This window comes from Corylus avellana, chromosome ca6, assembly GCF_901000735.1.
Source record: "Corylus avellana chromosome ca6, CavTom2PMs-1.0".
Lineage (NCBI taxonomy): Eukaryota > Viridiplantae > Streptophyta > Magnoliopsida > Fagales > Betulaceae > Corylus > Corylus avellana.
This window is the reverse complement of record NC_081546.1, coordinates 26179734-26201802: the sequence shown is the minus strand read 5'-3', so window position 1 is coordinate 26201802 and position 22069 is coordinate 26179734. Positions and strand designations below refer to the sequence as shown.

Sequence of the window (22069 nt, the reverse complement as noted above, 5' to 3'; positions counted from 1 at the left end):
AAATAAAAAAATCACTACAAAACAAAACATTTTTACTTTAAATACAAAAAAATTTAAAATTTTATACCACATCAATCATTTTTAAGGACAAATTTTTCTTCCAAACTGAGTTGGATGAACTTCATTCAATCCAATCTATAAAAATGACATTTGTCCATTTTTTTAATAACATATGAGATGCACATGAGTTTTTAATATTAGTTATTTCAACTTTGTTCTTGCTATTAAAAAAAATGTACATCTCACATGTTCAAATGACGAATGTCATTTTTATAGACTGGATTGAAGAAAATTTATCTAATCCAATTTGGAGGAAAACCTTATCCCATTTTTAGGGTCTGTTTGAAATTGCGTTTGAAAGGCCTAAAAGTGCTTTTAACATTCAAAAAGTCCGTTTGAAGAAAAACGTATTCGTTTGGTAAAAAAATTAAAAGCACTTTTAATGGTCCAAAAAGTCTAAAAATAATCAAAAAGTATTTTTGACAAAAGTTTAAAAATAAAACTTTTACCTAAAAATTCTTTTTAGCTTAAAAACTCTATTTTTTTTAAATGCAATTCTAAACATACCCTTAATAATAACGAAGAAAAAAAGTTTTGAAGTTGATTTAGTAAGGAAAAAGCGAGGAAAAGGGAAGGAAAAAAGAAAATGGGTTTACCAAATGGGGCCAAAAAGTAAGATGGTCCAAATAGTAATTTGATTGAAATTTGAAAGTTTGAAACTTTGAACTGTCTAGGGTGTCAGGCGGGAACAGTATAACCAAATCCAGATAGTCGGCTATGAACTCGCCTGACCAAACCACGTGGCGCCAATCCAAAGGCACAAGACCCCAAGAGTAGACCCCACATCATCACACACGCTCCCCCAAATTCGAATCCCAGCAGAAACCGCGAAAATTCAATTCCCCGTCCCTAAAAAAACAAAAGAAAATTAATTCTAATAAATAAACTCTCTCTCTCTCTCTGTGCGTGCGTGCGTGCGTGAGAGAGAGAGATTTAAGGGGTAAGATTGTCTCACTGAGCTTTACGAAGAAGTACACAGAGATTCGTTCGCTTTTTATTAATTTAATAATTAATTTTGAATTTTGCCTCAAAATTTTCGCCATATGTTTTAGTTGGTCTCTGAAATCTGGAAGTAAAACGCAATTCCATTCTTGTTGACTAATTTCTTTCTTTTTCCTCTCTCTCCCTCTCGGGTACCGTTGCTTCGGTGTAAGTTAATTTCTTCTTTTTTTTTTTTTTTTTTTTTTTGAGATCTAGGCTCTGTTTGGCTGCCGAGAATACTGATGGAAATGTGAAGAAAATTAAGTGAGCTCTAGGTGTATTGCTTTAGTTACAGTGTACATATATTTATATTTCGTTGTTCCCGCATATTTTCTAAGGAACCAAACTACGGATTTTTTTTTGACTGATTTGACCTTGTGCGTTGTTGCCGTCAAATGCTTAGGGTTCTCTTTTGAATATCATTTGAGACATCTTAACTCATAAGCATGAATTGGTACAATGAATGCATGTTTCTCCTCTTCGTATTTTCGTTTAGCTTCTGTTTGGGTGCTGAGAAAAGAAAAGAAGAAGAAAATAATGGGGGATTTAAATTTCTATGTCCTTGTGAGTTTGCCAAGCTCCAAATAATCCCGAAAGTAAGCTTTGTGTCTTCCGTTTACTTTAAATTATTTTTAAAGTTTTCTCAGATTGAATAGTGTATTTCCCTAAATTTTCTCAATGGTCAAACATACCGTTAATGTGAATGCGTAAGTTACAGTTGGCTTTCTCCGACTTCTTAGTTTGGTTACAGTTTTTTTTTTTTTTTTTTTTTTTTTTTAAATTTTTTTTGCCATATATTTTCGAAGGAACCAAACAGAGGTTTTGAGTGAGTGGGCGCTATGCATTGTTAACGTTAGATCTCTAGGCTTTCTGTTATTTTGTTTTTTGGCTGAAATCTGTCTTAAAAAACGGCGTGCATGAATTGTTCTAGTGGGGTGGGGTGGAAAGAAGAGAAGAGGAAAAGAATGGGAAGATTTTTATATTTAATTCCCTATAAATATTTTTGCTAATTCCCTCTAACTCCAAAAGTTAGCTTTTCAGTCACTATTTGCTTTCTATAGTTTAGTTATTTTACTCTTCTTTTTACTTAATTTAATAATTTGTTTGCCCAAATTTTTTCTCTGATCAAACATAGTGTTAATGTGAATGTGAGAATGTGTAATTTCTAGTTTTCTTTCTCTGACCTTTTCTATTGTGACATTGTAGGGTTTTTGATACATGTGAAGAATAAAATGTTTCCCGTATTATCCATACTGTTACTAGGTTCAAGCATTGATGGTTTAAGTAGAGCTTTCACTGATACTTTAAGCCATCAACAACGTGAACTTTGAAAGGCACAAACTGTGCCTATTTATAACGTTGGTCTCAATTTATATTGTCAAGATGAAGACACATGCGCATATGAAAGCGCGCGGACCTACCAGGGTAAATTCACAACAGGTGATTTTTGAGCTAAAGCATAAAGTGGTTGTCGCGCTGAACAAGCTTGCGGATAGAGATACCTGCCAGATTGGGGTTGATGAGCTTGAGAAAACTGCTGAATGTTTAACCCCAGAGAGGATTGCTCCATTTCTGTCGTGTATATTGGATACTGATTCAGAACAAAAGAGCGCGGTTAGAAAGGAATGTATTAGACTGATGGGTACGTTAGCGAGATTTCATGAGGGTCTTATTGGACCACATCTTGGCAAGATGGTTGCTAGCATTGTTAAGCGGCTCAAGGACCCAGACTCAGTTGTGAGGGATGCATGTGTGGAAACAGTCGGTATTCTGGCTTCAAAATTGAGTAATCGTGGGGGTGAGGCTGATGGTGTCTTTGTTGTGTTAGTGAAGCCGCTTTTTGAAGCTTTGGGTGAACAAAACAGGCAGGTGCAGTCAGGTTCGGCGTTGTGCTTGGCGAGGATCATTGACAACACTCATGATCCTCCCATCTCAATTTTGCACAAGATGTTGACTCGGACCACAAAGTTTCTCAAGAATCCACATTTTATGGCAAAACCAGCAGTGATTGAGTTGAATAGAAGTATTATTCAGGTCAGTTTAACTGTAGTACCCAACTTTGATTTGCCTAAAATGTCATTGATTTTTCATCATGGATAATGATTTTGGTATAATATTTATTTATTTATTTTTATTATTTTTTTTTGTTTCTGTATTTTTGCTCCAAGGCCATAAAATATATAACGATATTTGACGATCAAAGTTTTTCTGTTCTCTGTTTAGTACATGTCGTGCACGTAGAGAGTACTTTTGATCACCAAAAACAAGAGAGGGCATCAGTGATAAATACTATTTGATAACCGAAAACAAGGCATGGGATCATGCATTCGGTTTTGTCTGCTTACGCTACACATTTGATGCAACAATCAAACTTATGTACTTAAATTATTTGTTGTTATATGCTTTCTACTTTTCTTATCCAGTTCTTAATGAACGATCAAAACTTTTCTTATCCATTTCTCAATATGGCAGTTGGAATTTCTGGTTGTTAGTTATATATCTATATGGAATGACAATTAGTTTATCCTCTGATAATTCTCTAATTATGTAGGCTGCTTCACAGATATTAACTGATATCATGCCTTGCCTACAAGCTGTTCTGGTGTTTGACATGTTTGGGTAAAGAGTGAGTGAGTCCCAATGGGTGAAGTTGGCGGTGTGGAGGAGCTGGCTGGTCTTTTGTGTTGTGAAGTGGTTTCTTCATCCAATGTAATGCCTTTGGATCTTCTTTTAAGGCCGTATCAAGTTGGAATTCTGTTATTGAAAGGATGGAGAAGAGCTTGGCAGGTTGGAAGAAACTTTATTTGTCCAAGGGTGGTAGACATATTGTTATTAAGTGTACACTCTCTAGTTTACCCACTTATTTTCTATCGTTATTCACCATTCCTACTCGCATAGCCAATCGGCTAGAGAAGTTTTGTAGTGTGATTTTTGTCAAAAGGAATATGTGAGGAATTTAAGCTTCATTTGGTGGATTGGAATCTAGTTTGTTCGACTCTACGATATGGAGGGTTGGGGTAATAAAATTAACTATTTTCAACTAGTGAGGAAGGATGGAGACGTGTAACTAGGGTAAAATATGAGGAGGTTTGGGGTCTGTGGATTTTAAGTTTATTAAGGAGACCTTATGTGTGCAGTCTTTTATGTAACATAAAAGAAGGTTGGGAGAGGTTTCTAGCGTTCTGTGTCATATGTAGTAAGAAATGGTAGAAGTGTTCATCTCTATGCATGATATGTATTTTGGTGATGAGATGGTTGATCATTAGTTTAATTCATTGCCCAATTGCTAGTAGGGTTGATTGATCAGCCCCTTTGGATCGGAACTGAGTGGTTTCCGAGCTGAGCCGAATTTCGTGCATAGTGAGAGATCTTGGGCCGGCTTGGAATTCGGGTTTACCATTGGGCAGGGCTAGATCTACAACCTCTACAACGAGGAGGGGCTTCAAGCGGTGGAGTTTAAGAGCCCTAACTCTGCCGAGGGGCGTTAACTTTTTCAATTTGGGCTAGATTTATGATCTCCATGCGCTCAACGACTCTCAGAAGCACCAGATTTATGACCTCTACGATGAGGAAGGGCTTCATGCAATAGAATTTGTGAGCCCTAACTTCATATGTTTGGGTTAGAACTATGACCTCTACAGTGCTAAGCGACCATCAAAAGCGCTAGATCTACGACATTTACAGCGAGGGACTTTTGGAGGTGGAGTTTGTGAGCTCTAACTTTGTCGCGGCCCGGGGTTTTTGGTACAAACCTCGCAATGTTGAGGACATCTTTGTGGAGTTTGGTGGCAATGATGGCAGGGTAGGTTTAGGAATGGGAACAACGTCGAGGAGGCTGGGAGGAGCTAGGCGAAGAAGAAGATGAATGCGAAGACAATGGTGGCAAGGAGCAGTTGGCGGCAACAAGGAGATTGGTGCAGGGATTGGGGAGAGGTAGCAAAAATGAAATGAAAGAGAAGAGATTGCCGCATGAGGTCACTTAGGTTTTTTTGAAAAGAAATGTATATATTAAATGATTTTAATTTTTTTTATTATATTACCAGGTTGAGTTGAAATTCAGTTTTTTCTTTTGCATAATTAATTCCGACCCATTACTAACCCCGACCTGAGGCTCATTGAGAGCTAACTAGTCGGCTTGGTAACAGCAGCTCGATGCCTTATCAGGCAGGTTTTACCAAACCGTAATTGCTAGTGAGTTATTGTTTTTCATTTTTGTGATTTTGGGTTCAATGGATAATGCCTCAGAAATTGTTCTTATGTTATTAGTTGCAAAGGTCTATTCAGAAGACATAGATGCAGCAATATTATTGGAAGCATCCTTTTTTGCCATATATGGACGAAATGGAGAGAAGAATAACCACAACATTGATCACAATGAGTTATCTCTTCTTGAAAGTTTTTATTTTTAAGTCACTGTATGAGTGATTTAGTGGTTTTGTTAGTATCCATATCCCTTTTTTTAGACTTTGTCGATAATTTGATTTAAGCTTGTAATTTATTAGAAGAATTTTCTGTATATTGCTTGCTTTTAGAAATTCTCTTTCTAATAAAACATTTACTTAAAAAAAAAAAGGTTCAGGGGCCTAATATGTTGGTAGAATGACATTTATAGATATATTTAGAAGTGCATCTTTAATTTGTGTAAGCTTTTGAGTATACTTCATCTAAGGAGGAATATACTCAAATACAAATCACTTCTGTGTTTTTCTTCTTCTTCTTCTTCTTTTTTTTGATAAATTAAGTGGCGTGTGTTCTCCAAGGGACATAATTAATATTGTGAGTTGTGTACCTTCTTGTTTTAAGGTTTTATTTTTATTTTTTTGGCTTTGTTATTTCAAGAAATATGAGAGAATGTTTGGGCTTTGTTTAAATGATGAAAAATGGTGTGACCATCAATCAAAATAGTATTTGGGTATAGGCTATCAAGCTGCCAAGCTACTTTTGATACTTCCTATATATGGTTTTACTTCATTATTTTCTAGAAAATGTTTTCTTTTTCACCCTTCATTTAATTGCACATCTTTTTTCTTAATGCACTTTCAAATCAAAGAAAAATTAAGCTTTCCAATCTCTACTTCAGGTTGGGGGTGCTCCCACACAAAATATTTTATCTGTTGCAATGGCTGGCATCCAAGAAGCTCTCAAAAACAGTGACTGGACAACACGAAAAGCTGCTTCTCTTGCATTAGGGGACATTGCTGCAAGTGGTGGATCCTTCTTGGGATCTTCTAGGGCTTCCTCCATCCGTTCTCTTGAATCTTGCCGTTTTGATAAGGTTAGTGTTAATCAAAGATCTATGTTCAAAGTAGTTTCTTGCGAATGATTAAACTGGATCCTTTAGATGCTTCTTGTGTTACTTATAGGTTAAACCAGTTAGGGATGCAGTATTGCAGGCCCTACAGTACTGGAGAAGTCTTCCAGGGCCCGATACTCCTGAACCTTCAGACGCTGGATCTTCTATAAAAGGTTTAGTGGCTGATGCCCATTGTATTTGACATGCTTGTTCAGATTGGTTTTATGTTTGGTCTTTACTTTTCAATATTGATTATATGTTTTTGTTTGTGCACTGTTTTACTAGTATTTTTCGGAATTTGTTCTTCTTGTTTTTTAAGGCATGCAAATCTGTATAAGAAGAATCATAAACTAAAAGCATCTTATTGGGTTATGGATATTTTGGGATGCATATTGAGTGCTACATGGACTGCAATGTTGCTGTGGGATTGGTTAAAGTAGTTCAAGTAGAATTTGATCATATATGGAATGTGAAAGACTGACTGACTTTAGATAGCCCAAGGCAAGTAGTTCATGAAGTTAATGTTTTGGATTAAAGGTAAACTTCTACATGCTGTGCTTTGGCTAAAATATTCCCAGAGGTCATTAGTATCAATTCAGGCGTTTGGGCAGTTAAACCCAAGCACACATAAATGTGACTTTTCATGTAGTTCATTTGATGCCTAATGCTTTTGCATCATCAAACCTCATTTGAAGTGAGGACATGCTTTGCATTTGTGAAGGCTATTTTTACTATAAAATTATGTTTATCCTCCTTAACGAGTTAATGGAATTTTTAAGGCATGCCTAACCATGCTAATGCATTCCTTTGCATTTTGGTCTGTTAGAGACATGGTATTTTTATAGTGCATATTAGGGTCTGCAGTGCAGTGGTTGACTAGGTAAAGCCAAAACATCTAGGCCTTGTTTGGTTTTCAGAATGGGTATTTCATTAAGAAAAGGAATAGGTATTACTGAGAATAGAAAATGTTGAAATAGAATAATTATTCCAATTCTTTAGTTTGGTAGCAACACATGTTTTATAATTGGGATTGAACTAAAATTATTAAAAAGCCCATTTGATTTCTAATTTTTTCAAAACTCAAATTAAAAAAAAAAAAAAAAAGGTTGAACATGTGGTGGTCGACCACCCTAATGGGCGGCCGGCCACCCACAGTAGGCACTAGAATAATAATAATAAAAAAAAAGAGTTAACGATTCTCACGGGAATAACTATTCCTATAAATAGACACTTACCAAACAAAAGAATGGCTATTCTTATGGAATAGTCATTCTATTCTAAGAATCTATTCCGCAAACCAAATGGGCCCCTAATTCTTTGAGGTCGTTGGTGGGATAACTCAATAAAACCATCAGGTTATCAGTTCAGTGGTTCAACCTACTCTATAGTCAATGGTTTGATAAGTATGGGCAAGAGATAATTTTGAGAATTTCTATGCGCATATCTAATCTTGAAGATAGTAAGCTTTTGCATGACATTTAATTGGTGCATATTGTTGTGCAAATCTTTTTCTAATCTTCACATCTTGAGACACTGGGTCATCCAAATGATCAAAAGTGTCTACTTTTTCCTTTTCTTTTTCAAATCAAATTAAACTTAAGTTTCTATTGAAAGCAGTGTGACACTTGGTGAAAAGTTCCTTTCCCCAATTTATGTGGACCATCCTTTCTCTCATTTTGTTCAAATACAAATGACCATCATGTTTCTAAATTTGCATTGCCACATTTGGTTTCTGAAATTGGTCATGAGCATTTTCTTCGATTGAACTTATGATATTCAATGCATTTGATTCTGTTTTTTGACGGTCTATTTGGTAGGATGGCTGTATAAGACATTTGTTGTAACTTCTTAATAGGGTATCTGTACTTCTTTAGAAACCTTCTTAGACAAGTCAGACACATGTTCCCTAAATATAGTTGGACTTTTAATGTTGTTTTCTGGGTTATTTAATACAGGAGCAGTGAACATAGTGTTGTTCAAGTTTCCCCTTCTCCCTCCCCTTGGAGCCAGTTACTTATAGAAAAAAGTAATACAGAAGAGCAGCGAACATAGTCGTTCAAATTGTTCACTTGTCTTTCATATTTCTTGCTCTTTAGTTCAATATTTCCACGAACTTTCAATGTGCTATTGTTGGTACACTTATTTGAAACTGAGAATCAATTTGCCTGTTATACTGGATACCATAAGTTTATAGAAAAACAGAGAATGTTACAAGAAAAAGAACTGGTGCATCTGTAAGGGGGAAGCTGCAAGGGAAAACATCGTGATGGGAATATGATATTGTTTGATAATATCCTATTCCTCTTTATGTTTTCAAAAACTCCGTGACTTGTATTTTATTGGCCTACATTAAATTGAAATTACAATGATTACTCTGTGTAATAAGCCTGGATTCATTCCTTAATTATCTGGGTGATCTTCTCCTTTATATGGTTCGTCAGGAAGTCTTGTTCATATATTTTCATATCAATCAGTCGAAGGAAGTAGAGAACTTTCATCTTGAACTGTTATTGGACTTCATCATCACATTGAATCTTTTACTCAATGTCTTCAATAAAGGAAGTTATAGTTACTGGCATGTTCTTATGATGTGGGCATTTTCAATTCTCTCTTTCAATGCTTCCCTTCTCTATCATATCTTCTTATCATGCATCTTTTACAGAAAATTTCTGTGGAGGTGACTACAGTGATCTCACCAGTACCAGTGAATCTGGATGGAAGGATGCCACCCTCAAGAAAGCTAGTAGAGGCTCAAATAAGGGCACGATTCCTTTGTCTATCAGAAAAACATGTCAAAATTATGTGGAAAATCAACATTCTAAAGCAGATGATTGGAATATTGAAATTGCAGTTCCTAAAAGCCATAATGTTTCTTTAGGAGAATTTCATAATGAAGAATCTGAGGGTAGTTCTGTTACCAAGACTTTAGAAAGAATGAGTACTGATGTTACAAGCGCACAGGATATTGGGTATGAATATGTGCCAATGGACGACAAACAAGAGTGTTCTTCTGTGTGCACTCTTGCAACTGATAATTTTGAGACTAAGTTCGTGGCAGTTTCTCATGAATGTCTTGAGGAGGGTAGTTCAGTCAAGCCAATTCGAAGAACTCAACGGTTTGCAGCTGAAGAGATTAGTGATGAACAAATTTACTCAGCAAAAATGCAGGACCGTAGAAGTCTTGATTCTACTGTTACTGAGTCTTTTTCCCAAACTGCTAGTGGATGTTGTTCACAAATGGCAAACGAAATGGTTTTCATCAGAAAACAACTTTTGGAGATTGAAAACAAACAGTCAAACCTAATGGATCTCTTACAGGTAAATAGTGGGATTCTAGGATATTCATATACGTGAAGTAACTTTATTTGCATAAACTATTCTTACATCCATATGATACAGACTTTTTAGTTTTTCATAAACACCCTGAGGCATCCACTCTTTGCTTAATATGCACATGTAAGATTATTTGATAACACTAACTTGCTGTTGAGACATAAAGGGTAGGCATTATTTTTGATTTATGAATCCCTGTTTTCTGTTTTTTGCCACTCCAGAACATCCTATATTGTCCATCTTCGATGTTTTTTGTCTTATCATTCATGCCATTCTGTCATGATACTGCTTAGCCATTGGCAAAGGCAACTGTATGGTATGTCTTATGTATTAAAGTTATCTGCAGGTTTTTACAACCGGCATAATGGACAGCTTGACTTCGATTCAATCAAGGGTGGTAGGTTTAGAGCATGTAGTAGATAGACTAGCACAGGATGTTGTACACCGGGGGCGAAATTCTGACTTAGCAAGTTCCAGACTTGTGAAGCAGAGCCAGACTGTGCATTCACCTCGACTCTCTACCTGCACTCCCCGGCCATCTGTTGATATCCTCAATAGACAGTCTTCATTGCTGTCTGTAAAAAGTTCCGATATTCGAGAGGTAAATGCAGTTGGTAGGGGCAGGTCAAGCATTTCTGCTAAACAAGATACAGATATGTGGACAAATGCTAAGGTAAATATTACTAGGAATCCTATGGGGAAAGACATGCAGAAAAGTTCTGGGCACGGAATGCAAAATGTGGGTTGTGGTCAAATAAGAAAGGACGGTGCTATTTTTCCTCCAGGTTCTAGTGCTATTGTCAGACAAAATGGCTTGGAAAATAAGAATAGCCTTTGGAAACGTGTGAAGGGTTTTTTGTGTGAAGGGGACCTAGACTCTGCGTATGTGGAAGCTCTCTGTTCACATGATGAACTTGTTCTCGTTGAACTACTTGATAGAACTGGTCCTATTCTGGAAAGGTTGTCACCCAAGACTGTCAGTGATATTCTCAGTACTTTGGCATCATATCTCCTGGAGCAAAGATTTATGAACTCCATAATCCCTTGGTTGCAGCAGGCAAGTTCTTTTACACATTTACTAAGCATCCAATTATGATGCAAATGCCGATTGTTTATACCATGCTGTCCATGCATGCTTTCTGAGGTAGTTAATTGAACCCAAATTGCTTGCTTGCATTCTTACAACTTCGTGCATACCAATGTTGTGAAGGGTGAGTGTTTCAGTGAACCTAGGTACATAGGCTGGGCAAATGAACGCTTGGGTTTTATCATCTTTTTCTTTGGTGATGGTGCATAACTTACAACTGTTGAGGATCTATAAAAAAAAAAATTGTAAAAGAAATATGTTAACAGGTACATCTATGTCAACATGGCATACGATTAGAAATAGAAGGAACCATGTAAGTTTTTCTTTCAACTCGTCTTGTCATGAGAAGAAAAGCATTTTGTCGATATGCCAAAAATGGAAAGTCATGTTGATATGCCAACACCTTCCATCATGAACTTCCCCTCCCTGTCTTTCCTCCTCTCACACTCACGGTATCTGTATAAGTCTATGTGCATACATATTTAATTGTATTCGCACAAACATATACAGACACATGCTCACACCCGCTCAAAGATACATAATTATGTTATTTTGTGTAAATGTGTTCATAACTATTTTATATGCATAAAAACTTAGAAACTGTAAAGAACTTATAAATTTTTATAATTTTTTATGTAAAGGATTGAAGTTCAAAAATAACGAACCAATCCTCTCTCTCTCTCTCTCTCTCTCTCTCTCTATATATATATATATATATATATATATATATGATCTGTTTTTTGACTTTATGGGGACTACCGTGTATTACAATGACACGTCATCACTATAAATTGGTTTCGAGTTTGTACAGTAAAATCCTGAAATGAGTAACATTTGCAAACTGGATTTCTTCCATATGCTTATTTGGATAATTTTAGGTTTGTTCATTCTCATTGCTTTATGCTTTAGCTTAGCTCATCTTAGTTCTAAGGTGGTCTCTGTCTGAAGTCACGATGGTGGAAAGGTGGTCCTTTTTGAGTCAAACTAAACTATCCAGCTATTATGCTGGGACCCGTAGTTCTCAAAAATGCAGTATTAGTGGTTTGCTTTCTCAATTTCAATTTCTCTTCCTAATTGTTGAGATTGATGTCACTATTTTATTATGATTCATTATATTAAAATAGTTAAACATTTAACCTAGCCGTTCATGTATTGTCAACTCCATTCTAATGCATCATGAAACAACATAAATGAACCTCGATTCAGTTCTGATGTCACAAATGAACCTTCATACATCATTAGACAACAGAAAAAAAAAACCCCCATTCTTCTGATGTGGCTTATTGCTGTTTTGATTATGCTTTTAAATTATTTAAAATAGAATCAATTAATTGGAGTATTTTCTTGTCTTTTTTAAACCATTTATCACCTATGTTTCTGTAGGAATGTAATTAATCTTCCCAACCAGGTTTATATATTTGTTTCTCATTTTAGGCTGTGGATTTAAGCGCTATTCATGGACCAAATTACCTTAATCTTTCTGCAAAAGCAAGGCGAGAATTTTTGTCTGCAATTCAGGAGGCTATGAACATGGAGTTTTCTAATCCTATGGAGAGAAGAATTGTTACTCAACTAGCAATGAAATTGCACAATGTATGGGGTAAGCTACTCTTCATCTCTGCTTATTCATGCACATTGCATGGAAAAGTTACATTTTCATAATAGTTTTGGGGGTAGTAAGTGATTTATATCAAAATAAACCGTAGAAAGTTGCAAGGGCATACCCAAAGAAAAACAAATATGAGGAGCCAAAAAAAAAAATTGATTTCTCATATTCGCTGTCTAAAATGCTTGCAATTTGGACTGTAAAATTGCTAAAAATCTCTATCCATGTATACTACAAGAGCGATACACAGGAAAACGGGGCTAACAATGTGATTTCTGTTTCTGTAGGAAAATGATCCTGATTGTCATATGATCAAAAGCATGGTGTTCGAGGATATGCAGATTCGAGGTAGGAACTTGTAGTATGTGCAGTAAAAGAGAACTGTAGATTGGTAGCCAAATGAGAGTATGTAGTACGGTCATCCCAACAATGTGATACAATTTTCAGTGCCATGTATTTCATTCTGTAAAGACCAAATCTTTTGTTTTTTTTCTTTATCCTTAGAACATGTGTTGGGCTTTCTAAGTCAATCCAAGAGCTGTAATTGTGATGAGATTTTATTTTTTTGGCTTGATTATTTGTGGCGTTTTCTTCGAAGATTTAGAATATTTTCGTTCTAAAGCTGAGCTGTAATTAGTCACTATCAGCCTGAGCAGCCACACAAAATGACCAGAAATAGTATGCTAATGTATAGATATGCCCTAGTTCTGTCTCGCTCTCTGTTGGTTAGGTGGTGCTCCTGGTTCATCTATAATATAATGCATTTTTCGTCCTTGTATTTTCTGTGTAAATTGTAATGCTAAAAACATTAGTTTTGTCTCTCAAATGTCAGATTGATTCTATCATGTCAAACAAAATGGATGTAGGTTGTCAAACTCTGAGGATATAATTGTGACAATGGACAGAAATTTTTTCCAAATCAGTCTAAAGGAAATATCGTTCAACTTATTTAAAATAGTGCCAAGTGTAAAACGCACATTAAATTTTTAAGGTCATTAATTATAGTTTACTTAGACTAACATTTTAAATGTTTCTGGATACTTGATACTATTTTAAATTAGTTGGAGGATATATCTTTTTAATTGATTTGGAGGAAATTTATGTCCCTTGTGAAAATTAAGAGACATCACAAATCTAGGGCCTAAAAATAGAAGGAAAAAAAAGGGTGTAGCCTCTTCTGCTGCAAACATGTGGTAAAAGGGACAAGTTTTTTGGTCAAAACCGGGGTTCTCGGAGGAAATTCCTAAACAAAGCCTACTAAAATAACACTTTTATTGCATCTAATTTTTTCATGCATTTCTAATAACATTAACAATGCTATATACAGCTATGTTTGGCAAAAGGCCGGACCAGACCGGACTCAAAAATAAAAAAAATTCTTTTCAAAATTAACTCAAACATTCTTACTTTTGACATGACATCAATTCTTTTTTATTATTATTCAAATAAAAAATCACTACAAAACAAATTTTTTTACTTTTTTTATACAAAAATATTTTTGTTTTTTTTTCTCATATCAATCAAATCTGCTACAGTACCATTTCACTTCCTTTTTCCATTCTATTGCCAAACACAGCTTACGATTCTTACATGCATTTTAAAAGCCTATATGATAATTATATGCTCTAACGAGTAATGTCAAATAAAAAAACAAATGTTAATTTAATTGACGGAGTTACCAATTTGAAGAAAATAAGAAAAGACAAGTAATGAACCAAATGACAAGAGTGGTGGCGAACTAATGCCGTTATATCAGTTCTTGGTGGGAGCACTCTGCAATGACATTATAATTCGACATATTAGCCATCACTTACCAAAGTGACTCACACCAACAGCACTTCTCAACGGCAAGTCGTCTTATAATTCTACAAAATTCCATACTTATGTAAGCGAATTGAAACTCCATACATCCTTCAAATTGGGAGAAATACCACTATATTACAAGACCATTGATAAACTGGCTTATTTTCATCCTCCCCAACTATTGGATGATGAAGATACAAAGACTCTTTCCCTGATTGCTCATAAAATAGAATAAAATGAGAAGGGCATGAATTCACAATTTTTTTTTAGAGAAGAAGAATAATTATCTCAAAACATGGAGTGGACAGAAAAGTTACAGATCTTATACAAGTTAACTTACAGGTTCAATTTCTGAAAGAAGCATATTTCTCATCAGACAAATGGGGAGAATGGCTAAATAGATCACAATCATGGGAAGGCTCACTTTTGCTCCTTACTTTCCCTGGTTTGCTCCTCTGCACCTCAGGCTCCCTCTCACTTCTGGATGGGTGTCTCTTCTCTGACTCAGTGGCAGGGGTATCCTTTGGAACCTCATAAAGGGTTAGACTACTGCCTCCTCCATTGTGAAGCAATGCCTCCTCCTGGTTTTCTGCCTTCGACTGAAAATTCTCCAGGATGTTGACAACCTGGCTCATGACAGGCCTCCCTTTGGGGTTTTGGCTAAGGCATTGGTATGCCAAATGGGCCACCTTCATTGCTGCTTTCTCTGAGTACTGCCCCTCCAGCCTAGGATCTAAGATCCTCAGAAGCTTCTTGTTATGGTTCAAGAGTGGGCGGGCCCACTCGACCAAGTTGTGTTCTCGGCTTGGTCTGCTCTTGTCCAATGCTCTCCTTCCGATGAGCAACTCAAGTAGTACTACCCCAAATCCATAAACATCACTGCGAGCCGTTAAATGCCCTGGCAAGATAAGTTTAAACTTTAGTTCATGGACTATAAGTAGTTTCTACTTCCAATCTATAGCTGTTACATTGTAGTGTTGTGTATGAATGTTGATTTATATGATCATATATTTCCTTTCAAATGAGGTACTCATTTTTTGTTTGTTTTATTTGAGAAGAGGTACAATTGTAGAGATAAAAGGGAAAATATTTTATATTATTTTGATGCCTGGTTGTGCAAATAAAGCTGGAGAAGCAAGCAATTTTTTTTTTTTTTGTTCTTTTTTGGAGAGAAAACAAGCCAGAAAGAAAATATCTAAATTGTTACTTTTATTTATTTTGCTTCTCACAGGCCCTCTCCAGTTTTAACAATAACTTTTCAACCCATAAGGGAGAGAAGAGCACGAAAGCTTCTTTGTGTTTTTTATTATATATATATAGAAGAGCACGAAAACTAAGAAATTTCTTCCTCTTTCTTTCCAACTTTGCAACAAAAGAACTTGGGAAATTTCAGTCAATTACAAACTGGAAAGGTCCAAATCTTTATGCAATCTATGTTATCATTTTCCTACTTGAAAGTGATGAGAACATCTTATATCAGTTCTTCAATGCCAACTAGAAATAGCGAAGGTTCTATAGTCGCAAGAAAAAGTAAACAAAATCCTCCTTTATATGGAAAAAGTGAAAAATTCAAAATCTTAAAACAAGAAAGAAAAAAAAAATCACTAACTAAAAAATATCAGCACTGTTTACTGTTAAACAAAATAAAAAACTCACCAGTCATTACATACTCAGGAGCAGCATATCCATAAGTACCCATCACTCGTGTTGAAACATGGGTTTGATCTCCCATTGGCCCATCCTTTGCAAGGCCAAAGTCTGAAAGCTTCGCATTAAAGTCCTGCACGTTTTTATTTCAAATTTATTCAGTGGAAGCCAACCGAACATCCTCAGTAAAATCATTCATGCTTATCCTTGTTTGATAAAATGGATACTAGTATTTATTTGCCCAAAAAAGGGAAAGGGAAAAAAAAATGCATAATTTCACTTTATGGGCCTTTCATCTTCTCTCTTGTCTATTTCCATATCAAAGTTCTGACTTAGAGCTTCGCTAGTGGAAGTTGAATTTTTACTAACCCAATGCTCAGAAGGCCAGTCTTCTTAATTTTCCAAATGGCAACTAAAATATGATGTACTTCATTTTATAAAAGCACTCTCTCTCTCTCTCTCTCTCTCTCTCTCTCTCTATATATATATATATATATTATGTACGCGAGAGTGTATATGTGTGTGTCAAAGAAAAGACAACTAACCACATCCAGCAAGATGTTTGACGTCTTGAAGTCCCGGTATATGACAGATCTTTCGGCACCATGAAGAAAAGCAAGACCTTTAGCAGTGTCTAATGCAATCTTCATTCTTTTTGACCAAGTTAGTGTAGAGCCCACTCCTACAATAGGATGAAGAAACAGCAAGTGACAGAGGCTTAAATTTCTTTAAAATGCATAAATATTTTCATCAATTTATGCAGGACATTTAAGTTTATAATTTTCAAAGGTATCCACTACTTTCCACTATCAATGGAGTGATATAGCAAAACATTACGCGCAACACTATAAGGAGCATTGATGATGGAACCAGGAAGGAGCCAGGTCATCATGGTTGCTATTTCACGAGGCAATCCATATCGATGTAATGAAAGTGAGGACAGATATAAAAGTAAACAGCCAAAACCAAAAACAGTGATGCAATAAGTAACAAACATAGCATTTCCCTAAGGGTTTTATTGAATCTCAGCAAAAAAAAAAAAAAAAAAAAGGGACAAAAGTTCATTAAAGCCATGTCTCTGTAAAAGAAATTAGAAACCAAAAGTATCATTTTTCAAAATTATGCCGTTAACTCATGAATAACAGTGTCAAAAATCAATATCAAATAACAATATATCAATCGCAACAAAAGAAACAGTGAAGACAACAAGTATATATCATATAAGAAAAAAGATAAATTGGGGATGGTAATTGACCAAAAAGACAGATAGTAAACAATTTTAAAGGTTGAGTTCAGTAACTGGTTTTCGAAGGCTGTAGAATTAAGAGAGCGTGAAAATTTAAGTAGAACAGAATTGCTTTGCTGATTACTTCATTTTGTACTTTCCCTCTTCATTTGCCATAGTGTTCCCCATTTCCTCTTGTTTTTCCCTCCTTCTCAGTTCAAAAGAGTGTGAAGAAAATTATTGAATCGTAAGCTTTTCACCTAAGACACACCCAAGACAAATAATCAAAAAGACAGCCATCTGTATATAATTCAAAGAGTTGAAATAGGGGATTGCTTATGTGTCATAATCTAATTGGTTGTTAATAACTCGGTTCTAACAATTGATATCTTACCTAGAAAGTTTTAAGGGATGTTTTATACATCTAGAAAATATTTTTTTAAGCAGGGCCTACCTCTAATTTTTCATGATTTTGTCTGACACTATGAAGAGGAAAAAAAATTTAACTGGGGTGGGGCGTCCTGTGTATCCATCGCTTAATTTAACTAGGAGGTTTTGAGTATTTTAACCAATTTAAGGAAATTTTCATATAGTTATTTGTTTTAACGTTCAAAGTCTACAAGCATGCAGGAAGGGCTTTAGAGCATATTTGCATGATGTAGGGTCCATATCATTTTACACAAACTACCGACCGTGAAGTTGAGTAATAGGTCTGATTATCTCTTCTACAAGTCATTCTTCAGGCCCAAGGAATAGAAGAAATGTTAAAAAAAAAAAAAAAATTCTCATTTATTTTGAATTCGAAATACCTTAGATAGTACATATCCTACAAAATCAAGTAAAATTTAGAACAAGCATATTTCCAACATGCAGCAATCCTGAGAAAGTGCACAATTCAAGAGAAGATACAACCAGAACTAAAATATTATTTATACATAGAACCATATGAATTTTGATCTAGACGATGCAATCACTACATTCTTCACATGACTAGAAGGTAGCGTGTGCAAAATGCTTTGGTTCTAGCAGCTAAGCAGGCATCACACAAGGATGAGGTCGTGGGCATGCAGCATAGGACATCTGACTTAGGGGTGGGCTTGGCAATGGTCGGAAAGAGAAACTAGTTGCCTACTAGCTTCAACGGTAGAAACGAGTAATGAACCATGTTGAAGCATGGGGCTAGCTGACTACTGGCTTGAATGGTAGAAAAGAGCAAAAGGATATTGTACACATGGCAGACAGGAGTTTAGTCATGAATAAATGGAGACCAAGATAAAAACCAACTAGGACCTTCCCGTAATACTCTAGTATATATGAGTTCATGATAGAGATAAACTATATTTTAATCTTTAAGAGTAACTAACTCACTCAAGACCTCATTCCGTTATCAAGTCATAAAAGATTTGATTGGATACTTACTTCGAAAAAGATGTCTTTCCAGGCTCCCGCTTGCCATGTACTCATAAACTAACAGCCTGTGCTCATCTTCACAGCAGTACCCAATGAGCTTCACAAGATTGGAGTGACGGAGCTGCCCTAAATAATTAACTTCTGTCTGCAAAATGAACAAAGATATGGTGCATACAGCAATTTAATCTCCACTTTACATGGTATGATCATTTTATTTTTTATAAGTTCTTTACATGGAATGATCATTACTAATAGCAAGCTTAGTTTCTGCCCAACGGCATAAACAAGTGGTCCTGGGAGTCAAAATATTGGAGTCACATTTTCCATGTAAAGCCTCATATTGGAGTAAAATAAATGAACTGAGAGATAAGTTAAATACCAGCCATTCCCTGTCACCTTGGAACCCTTCTCGGTTAAGCTCCTTAATGGCAACTTGGGTGGTCTTGTAACCTGGCCTCACATTCTCATCAATAACTCCTTTGTATACAATTCCAAACCCACCCTCCCCAAGAATCAAATCTGGCCGGAAACACTTTGTGGCCAACCGCATTTCCTCATATGTAAAGATATCAACATTACTATATCCAGGATTTTCACGGAGATCTTTAACATTTTTGGGAGGCAAAGGAGTGCTACTCGCACTTCTTTCTAGTGTATTCGGAGGTGTAGCTGATTCATGTCCTACTTCAACCGAAAATTCACATGAGAAAAAAGAATGTTGCTGAGCTAAAAATCAATGATGATATTAATTATTATTGTTTAGTTGCTTATATCAACCTCTCTCTCTCTCTCTCTCTCTCTCTCTCTCTCATGAAAATTCAGCACATTGTTATATGGAGCTGGACAACTTTTTGCAATTTCAGTTGATTTAGATTTTTGGAATGGTCAAAACAGAACAAAGATATAATCAATAACTCTCTTGCTCAATGCTGTTTGCAATAACAAATTAATTCATAATTAAGAAAAGATAAACAACACGAACATGCAAGACTAATGGCATAAACCTCTAATTTCTATTTCTTCAAGTATTACACATCAACATTACATTCAAAAACTAGTACAATGACTCAGAAATCTCAAGGTTAATTTGATGTCATTGCGGGGAAATCTTGAGAGGGATGTAAACAAGATAAAAATGCCACCCATTTATAATTCTTTGCATTTTGACTCTCTCTAATATAATGTCTTGTCCAATCATAGAGCATATATGGATCACACATAACCGAAGTGCCTTTAAATGGAAATAGAAGTACATCATCAATAAATATACTTAAAACAAAACAAAAGTACATTAAACAGATTTAATGATGCCCATAAATGTAACAAACAAATAAATGTTGACTTAATTGATCGAAAAGAAATACCTTGACTCCTCTTCATAAACTGCTGTTGCAGTGGATCTTGTTTTTGCAGCAGTTGTTGCTGCTGCTGCTGTTGTTGTAATTGTTTTTCTTCGATACTGAAACAAATCCCCATGAATCTTAGCCTAAACCCCAACCCAGATTTACATTCATCTTCTCATTTTAAAATTCTACAATACCCTATTTCTCTTTCGTCATCGTCATCATCAAACTCATATGGTCAAACTCAAACAACTGTGGGATTTTTATCTTAAAAACATCGGAAATCAATGCGGGCCCCAGTGTTTTCCCCACAACGAGAGTCCGAATCCGATCTGGGTGGGTCCAAATCCGAAATGGGTCACCGGAATTTCTGTGGATCGTCCCCGATTCCGATTCGGGTCACCGGAATTTTTTTTTAAAACAATTTTTGTGTCAAAGAAAAGGCCAAAACTTTGGGGAAAGGCAGCAAAGATAGAGAGAGAGAGAGAGAGAGAGAGAGAGAGAGGATAATATGATTCCAATGGTTTAGAGCAACAGACGCAGAATGCGCCAATCAGAGCGTGGGCAGAAGTCTAGTTGGGTTGCTCTTGGGCCTTCCATACCTGTAACCGGGTTCGGGTTTATTACAGAATTTACCATTGGGTTTTAATTTCCAATCTTTAGGGCTCCGTCTTTTTTTTTTTTTTGGTCTTCTTCTTCTTCTCCGAGAAATGCTAAACACCCGAAACTTTTTCTCAAGTGATCAGTCCATTCAAGAAATAACTATGTTTATTTATTTTTTTCTTTTAAATAAACGTGGGGTCTAGATTTTTTGGGAACATGAATTTGAAAAAACCTTTTGGGGTCTTTATCATTTCTCTTTTTTGTATGGGTGATAATTTATGTTAGCATGTTGAGTTGGAGTTATATTAAGGTATGAATATATATCATATGGGTCAAAGTGAATTAGCCTATTTAATTAAATGTGTTAGTCCATTTAAATAGACAAGTGACCCGACGCGACTTGCATAACTGGTTTAATTAACAAAATTCTCAACCATTGAGCAAGAAAATGCCATTTTAAGAAAACACCTTGGCATAATAATTCTTAATTATTGAACATAAAAATTAATTATGTTCTTGAATCAAATATTTACAACTAAACATAGGATTGAAGGTAATTTCTTGTCTTAGAAATTTGGGTTATAATTTTTAATGGTTAAAAAAAATGTTTTAAATTAAAGGAGTTATGCAAGTCATCTATATGTTAAGCGAAGTTGACACCAATTGACCTTTTTATTAATGATATATAGTTGGGGTTGACCCAATTTGACACAAATCATATTTATTAAATCTTAATCTGCTAATTTTATATTAAGTGGTTTCAAAGAAATCTCTAAAATAGTTAGATATATACTAGGGTATGAGTTCAAATCCAACAATGTGAATCTTCATACTTGATTAGTGCAAATCACCATTGATCGCATTGATATCCTTATGAGATTGGGTCATGCTATAATTCAATTGAACTTGAAGGAGCATATGTAATTTCTACTGTTTAAGCCCTTATGTGCGGCTTCCAGGAGTAGGTATTACCATGGTCACATTTAGATAGAGCGACCACTATAGTTGTCCACTCCTCCCTTTTTAATTATATAAAAAAATGGTAAAATAATTAACCAAAATATTTGACTTCTCAATTTAGTTAATTAGTGATTGAGTTGTCAATTTTCTTATATACAAAATTCTTGTACAATTTCAATTATTCTTAAAAAATTGCTCAAAAATACACACAAAAAAAAAAAAAAAAGAAAAAAAGAAGAAGAAATTGTTAAAAAAAAAAAAAAAAAACAAAAATCCATTTTATCCACAGCAATGAACCCGAACTCCTTGTTGACAGAACCCATGCTACATATCATATCCCATAAAAATTAAGTGGTTGGATTTAATTGCCCTTTGATTAGTTCTTGTAAGAACAAAAAAATTCAATAATTTATAGACCTTATAACATCAATTTTCTCTCATAAAGAGAATACCCTCAATTAGGTTATGGTGTAAAACTTCTCTTTTACGGCATCCAACGGTAATTTGACACATCAGTTAAAAACATTAAATAAAGTGAAGATAAAAACACTAGGAGTAATGCTAAGAACCATCTTTTTATCATTGTGATTTTAAAAGCCACAATAACTTTAATTAGGAGGATAAAAAAATGGTTCATAACATTATTCAAACAAACTAAATCTTTAAATAAACAGCCAATCATTGACACATTCGTAGCAACTATTGCATTCCACAACTA

At 35.2% G+C, this 22069-nt stretch overlaps 2 protein-coding genes across 5 annotated transcripts; one reads left to right on the top strand and one right to left on the bottom strand.

Moving 5' to 3' along the window:
* The first annotated feature begins 946 nt into the window (after positions 1–946).
* Positions 947–12926, top strand: LOC132184768 (TORTIFOLIA1-like protein 2). 3 transcript variants are annotated; one of them, XM_059598511.1, is made up of 8 exons: positions 947–1000; positions 2248–3075; positions 6122–6316; positions 6405–6507; positions 8997–9652; positions 10014–10724; positions 12189–12354; positions 12648–12926. In XM_059598511.1, exons 2-8 carry the CDS (start codon positions 2425–2427, stop codon positions 12653–12655), a joined length of 2490 nt encoding a protein of 829 aa, XP_059454494.1. In that variant the 5' UTR covers positions 947–1000; positions 2248–2424; the 3' UTR covers positions 12656–12926. The 3 variants fall into 3 exon arrangements, with proteins under 3 accessions (XP_059454494.1, XP_059454493.1, XP_059454495.1); XM_059598510.1 differs by lacking the exon at positions 947–1000 and adding an exon at positions 1036–1209; XM_059598512.1 differs by lacking the exon at positions 947–1000 and adding an exon at positions 1528–1637.
* A 1326-nt stretch (positions 12927–14252) lies between these two features.
* On the bottom strand, positions 14253–20420 carry LOC132184770 (probable serine/threonine-protein kinase PBL17). 2 transcript variants are annotated; one of them, XM_059598513.1, is made up of 6 exons: positions 19810–20420; positions 18825–19129; positions 18455–18590; positions 16356–16492; positions 15820–15943; positions 14253–15061 (listed from the first exon to the last, which is right to left on the bottom strand). In XM_059598513.1, the coding sequence occupies exons 1-6, from the start codon at positions 19919–19921 to the stop codon at positions 14508–14510; spliced, it is 1368 nt and encodes a 455-aa protein (XP_059454496.1). In that variant the 5' UTR covers positions 19922–20420; the 3' UTR covers positions 14253–14507. The 2 variants fall into 2 exon arrangements, with proteins under 2 accessions (XP_059454496.1, XP_059454497.1); XM_059598514.1 differs by having other exon boundaries at positions 18825–19126; positions 19810–20419.
* Between the last annotated feature and the right edge of the window lie 1649 nt (positions 20421–22069).

Bases quoted from the DNA above. Each gene is read 5' to 3' on its own strand.
- LOC132184768 (XM_059598511.1), top strand. From the start codon at position 2,425: ATGAAGACACATGCGCATATGAAAGCGCGCGGACCTACCAGGGTAAAT. The intron at 6,317-6,404 runs GTTAGTGTTAAT...TGTTACTTATAG, and splicing joins AATCTTGCCGTTTTGATAAG to GTTAAACCAGTTAGGGATGC. The intron at 10,725-12,188 runs GCAAGTTCTTTT...TTCTCATTTTAG, and splicing joins TAATCCCTTGGTTGCAGCAG to GCTGTGGATTTAAGCGCTAT.
- LOC132184770 (XM_059598513.1), bottom strand. From the start codon at position 19,921: ATGGGGATTTGTTTCAGTATCGAAGAAAAACAATTACAACAACAGCAG. The intron at 19,130-19,809 runs GTATTTCTTTTC...TTTCGGTTGAAG, and splicing joins GTTTATGAAGAGGAGTCAAG to TAGGACATGAATCAGCTACA. The intron at 16,493-18,454 runs GTAAGTATCCAA...ATCCTATTGTAG, and splicing joins GGAAAGACATCTTTTTCGAA to GAGTGGGCTCTACACTAACT.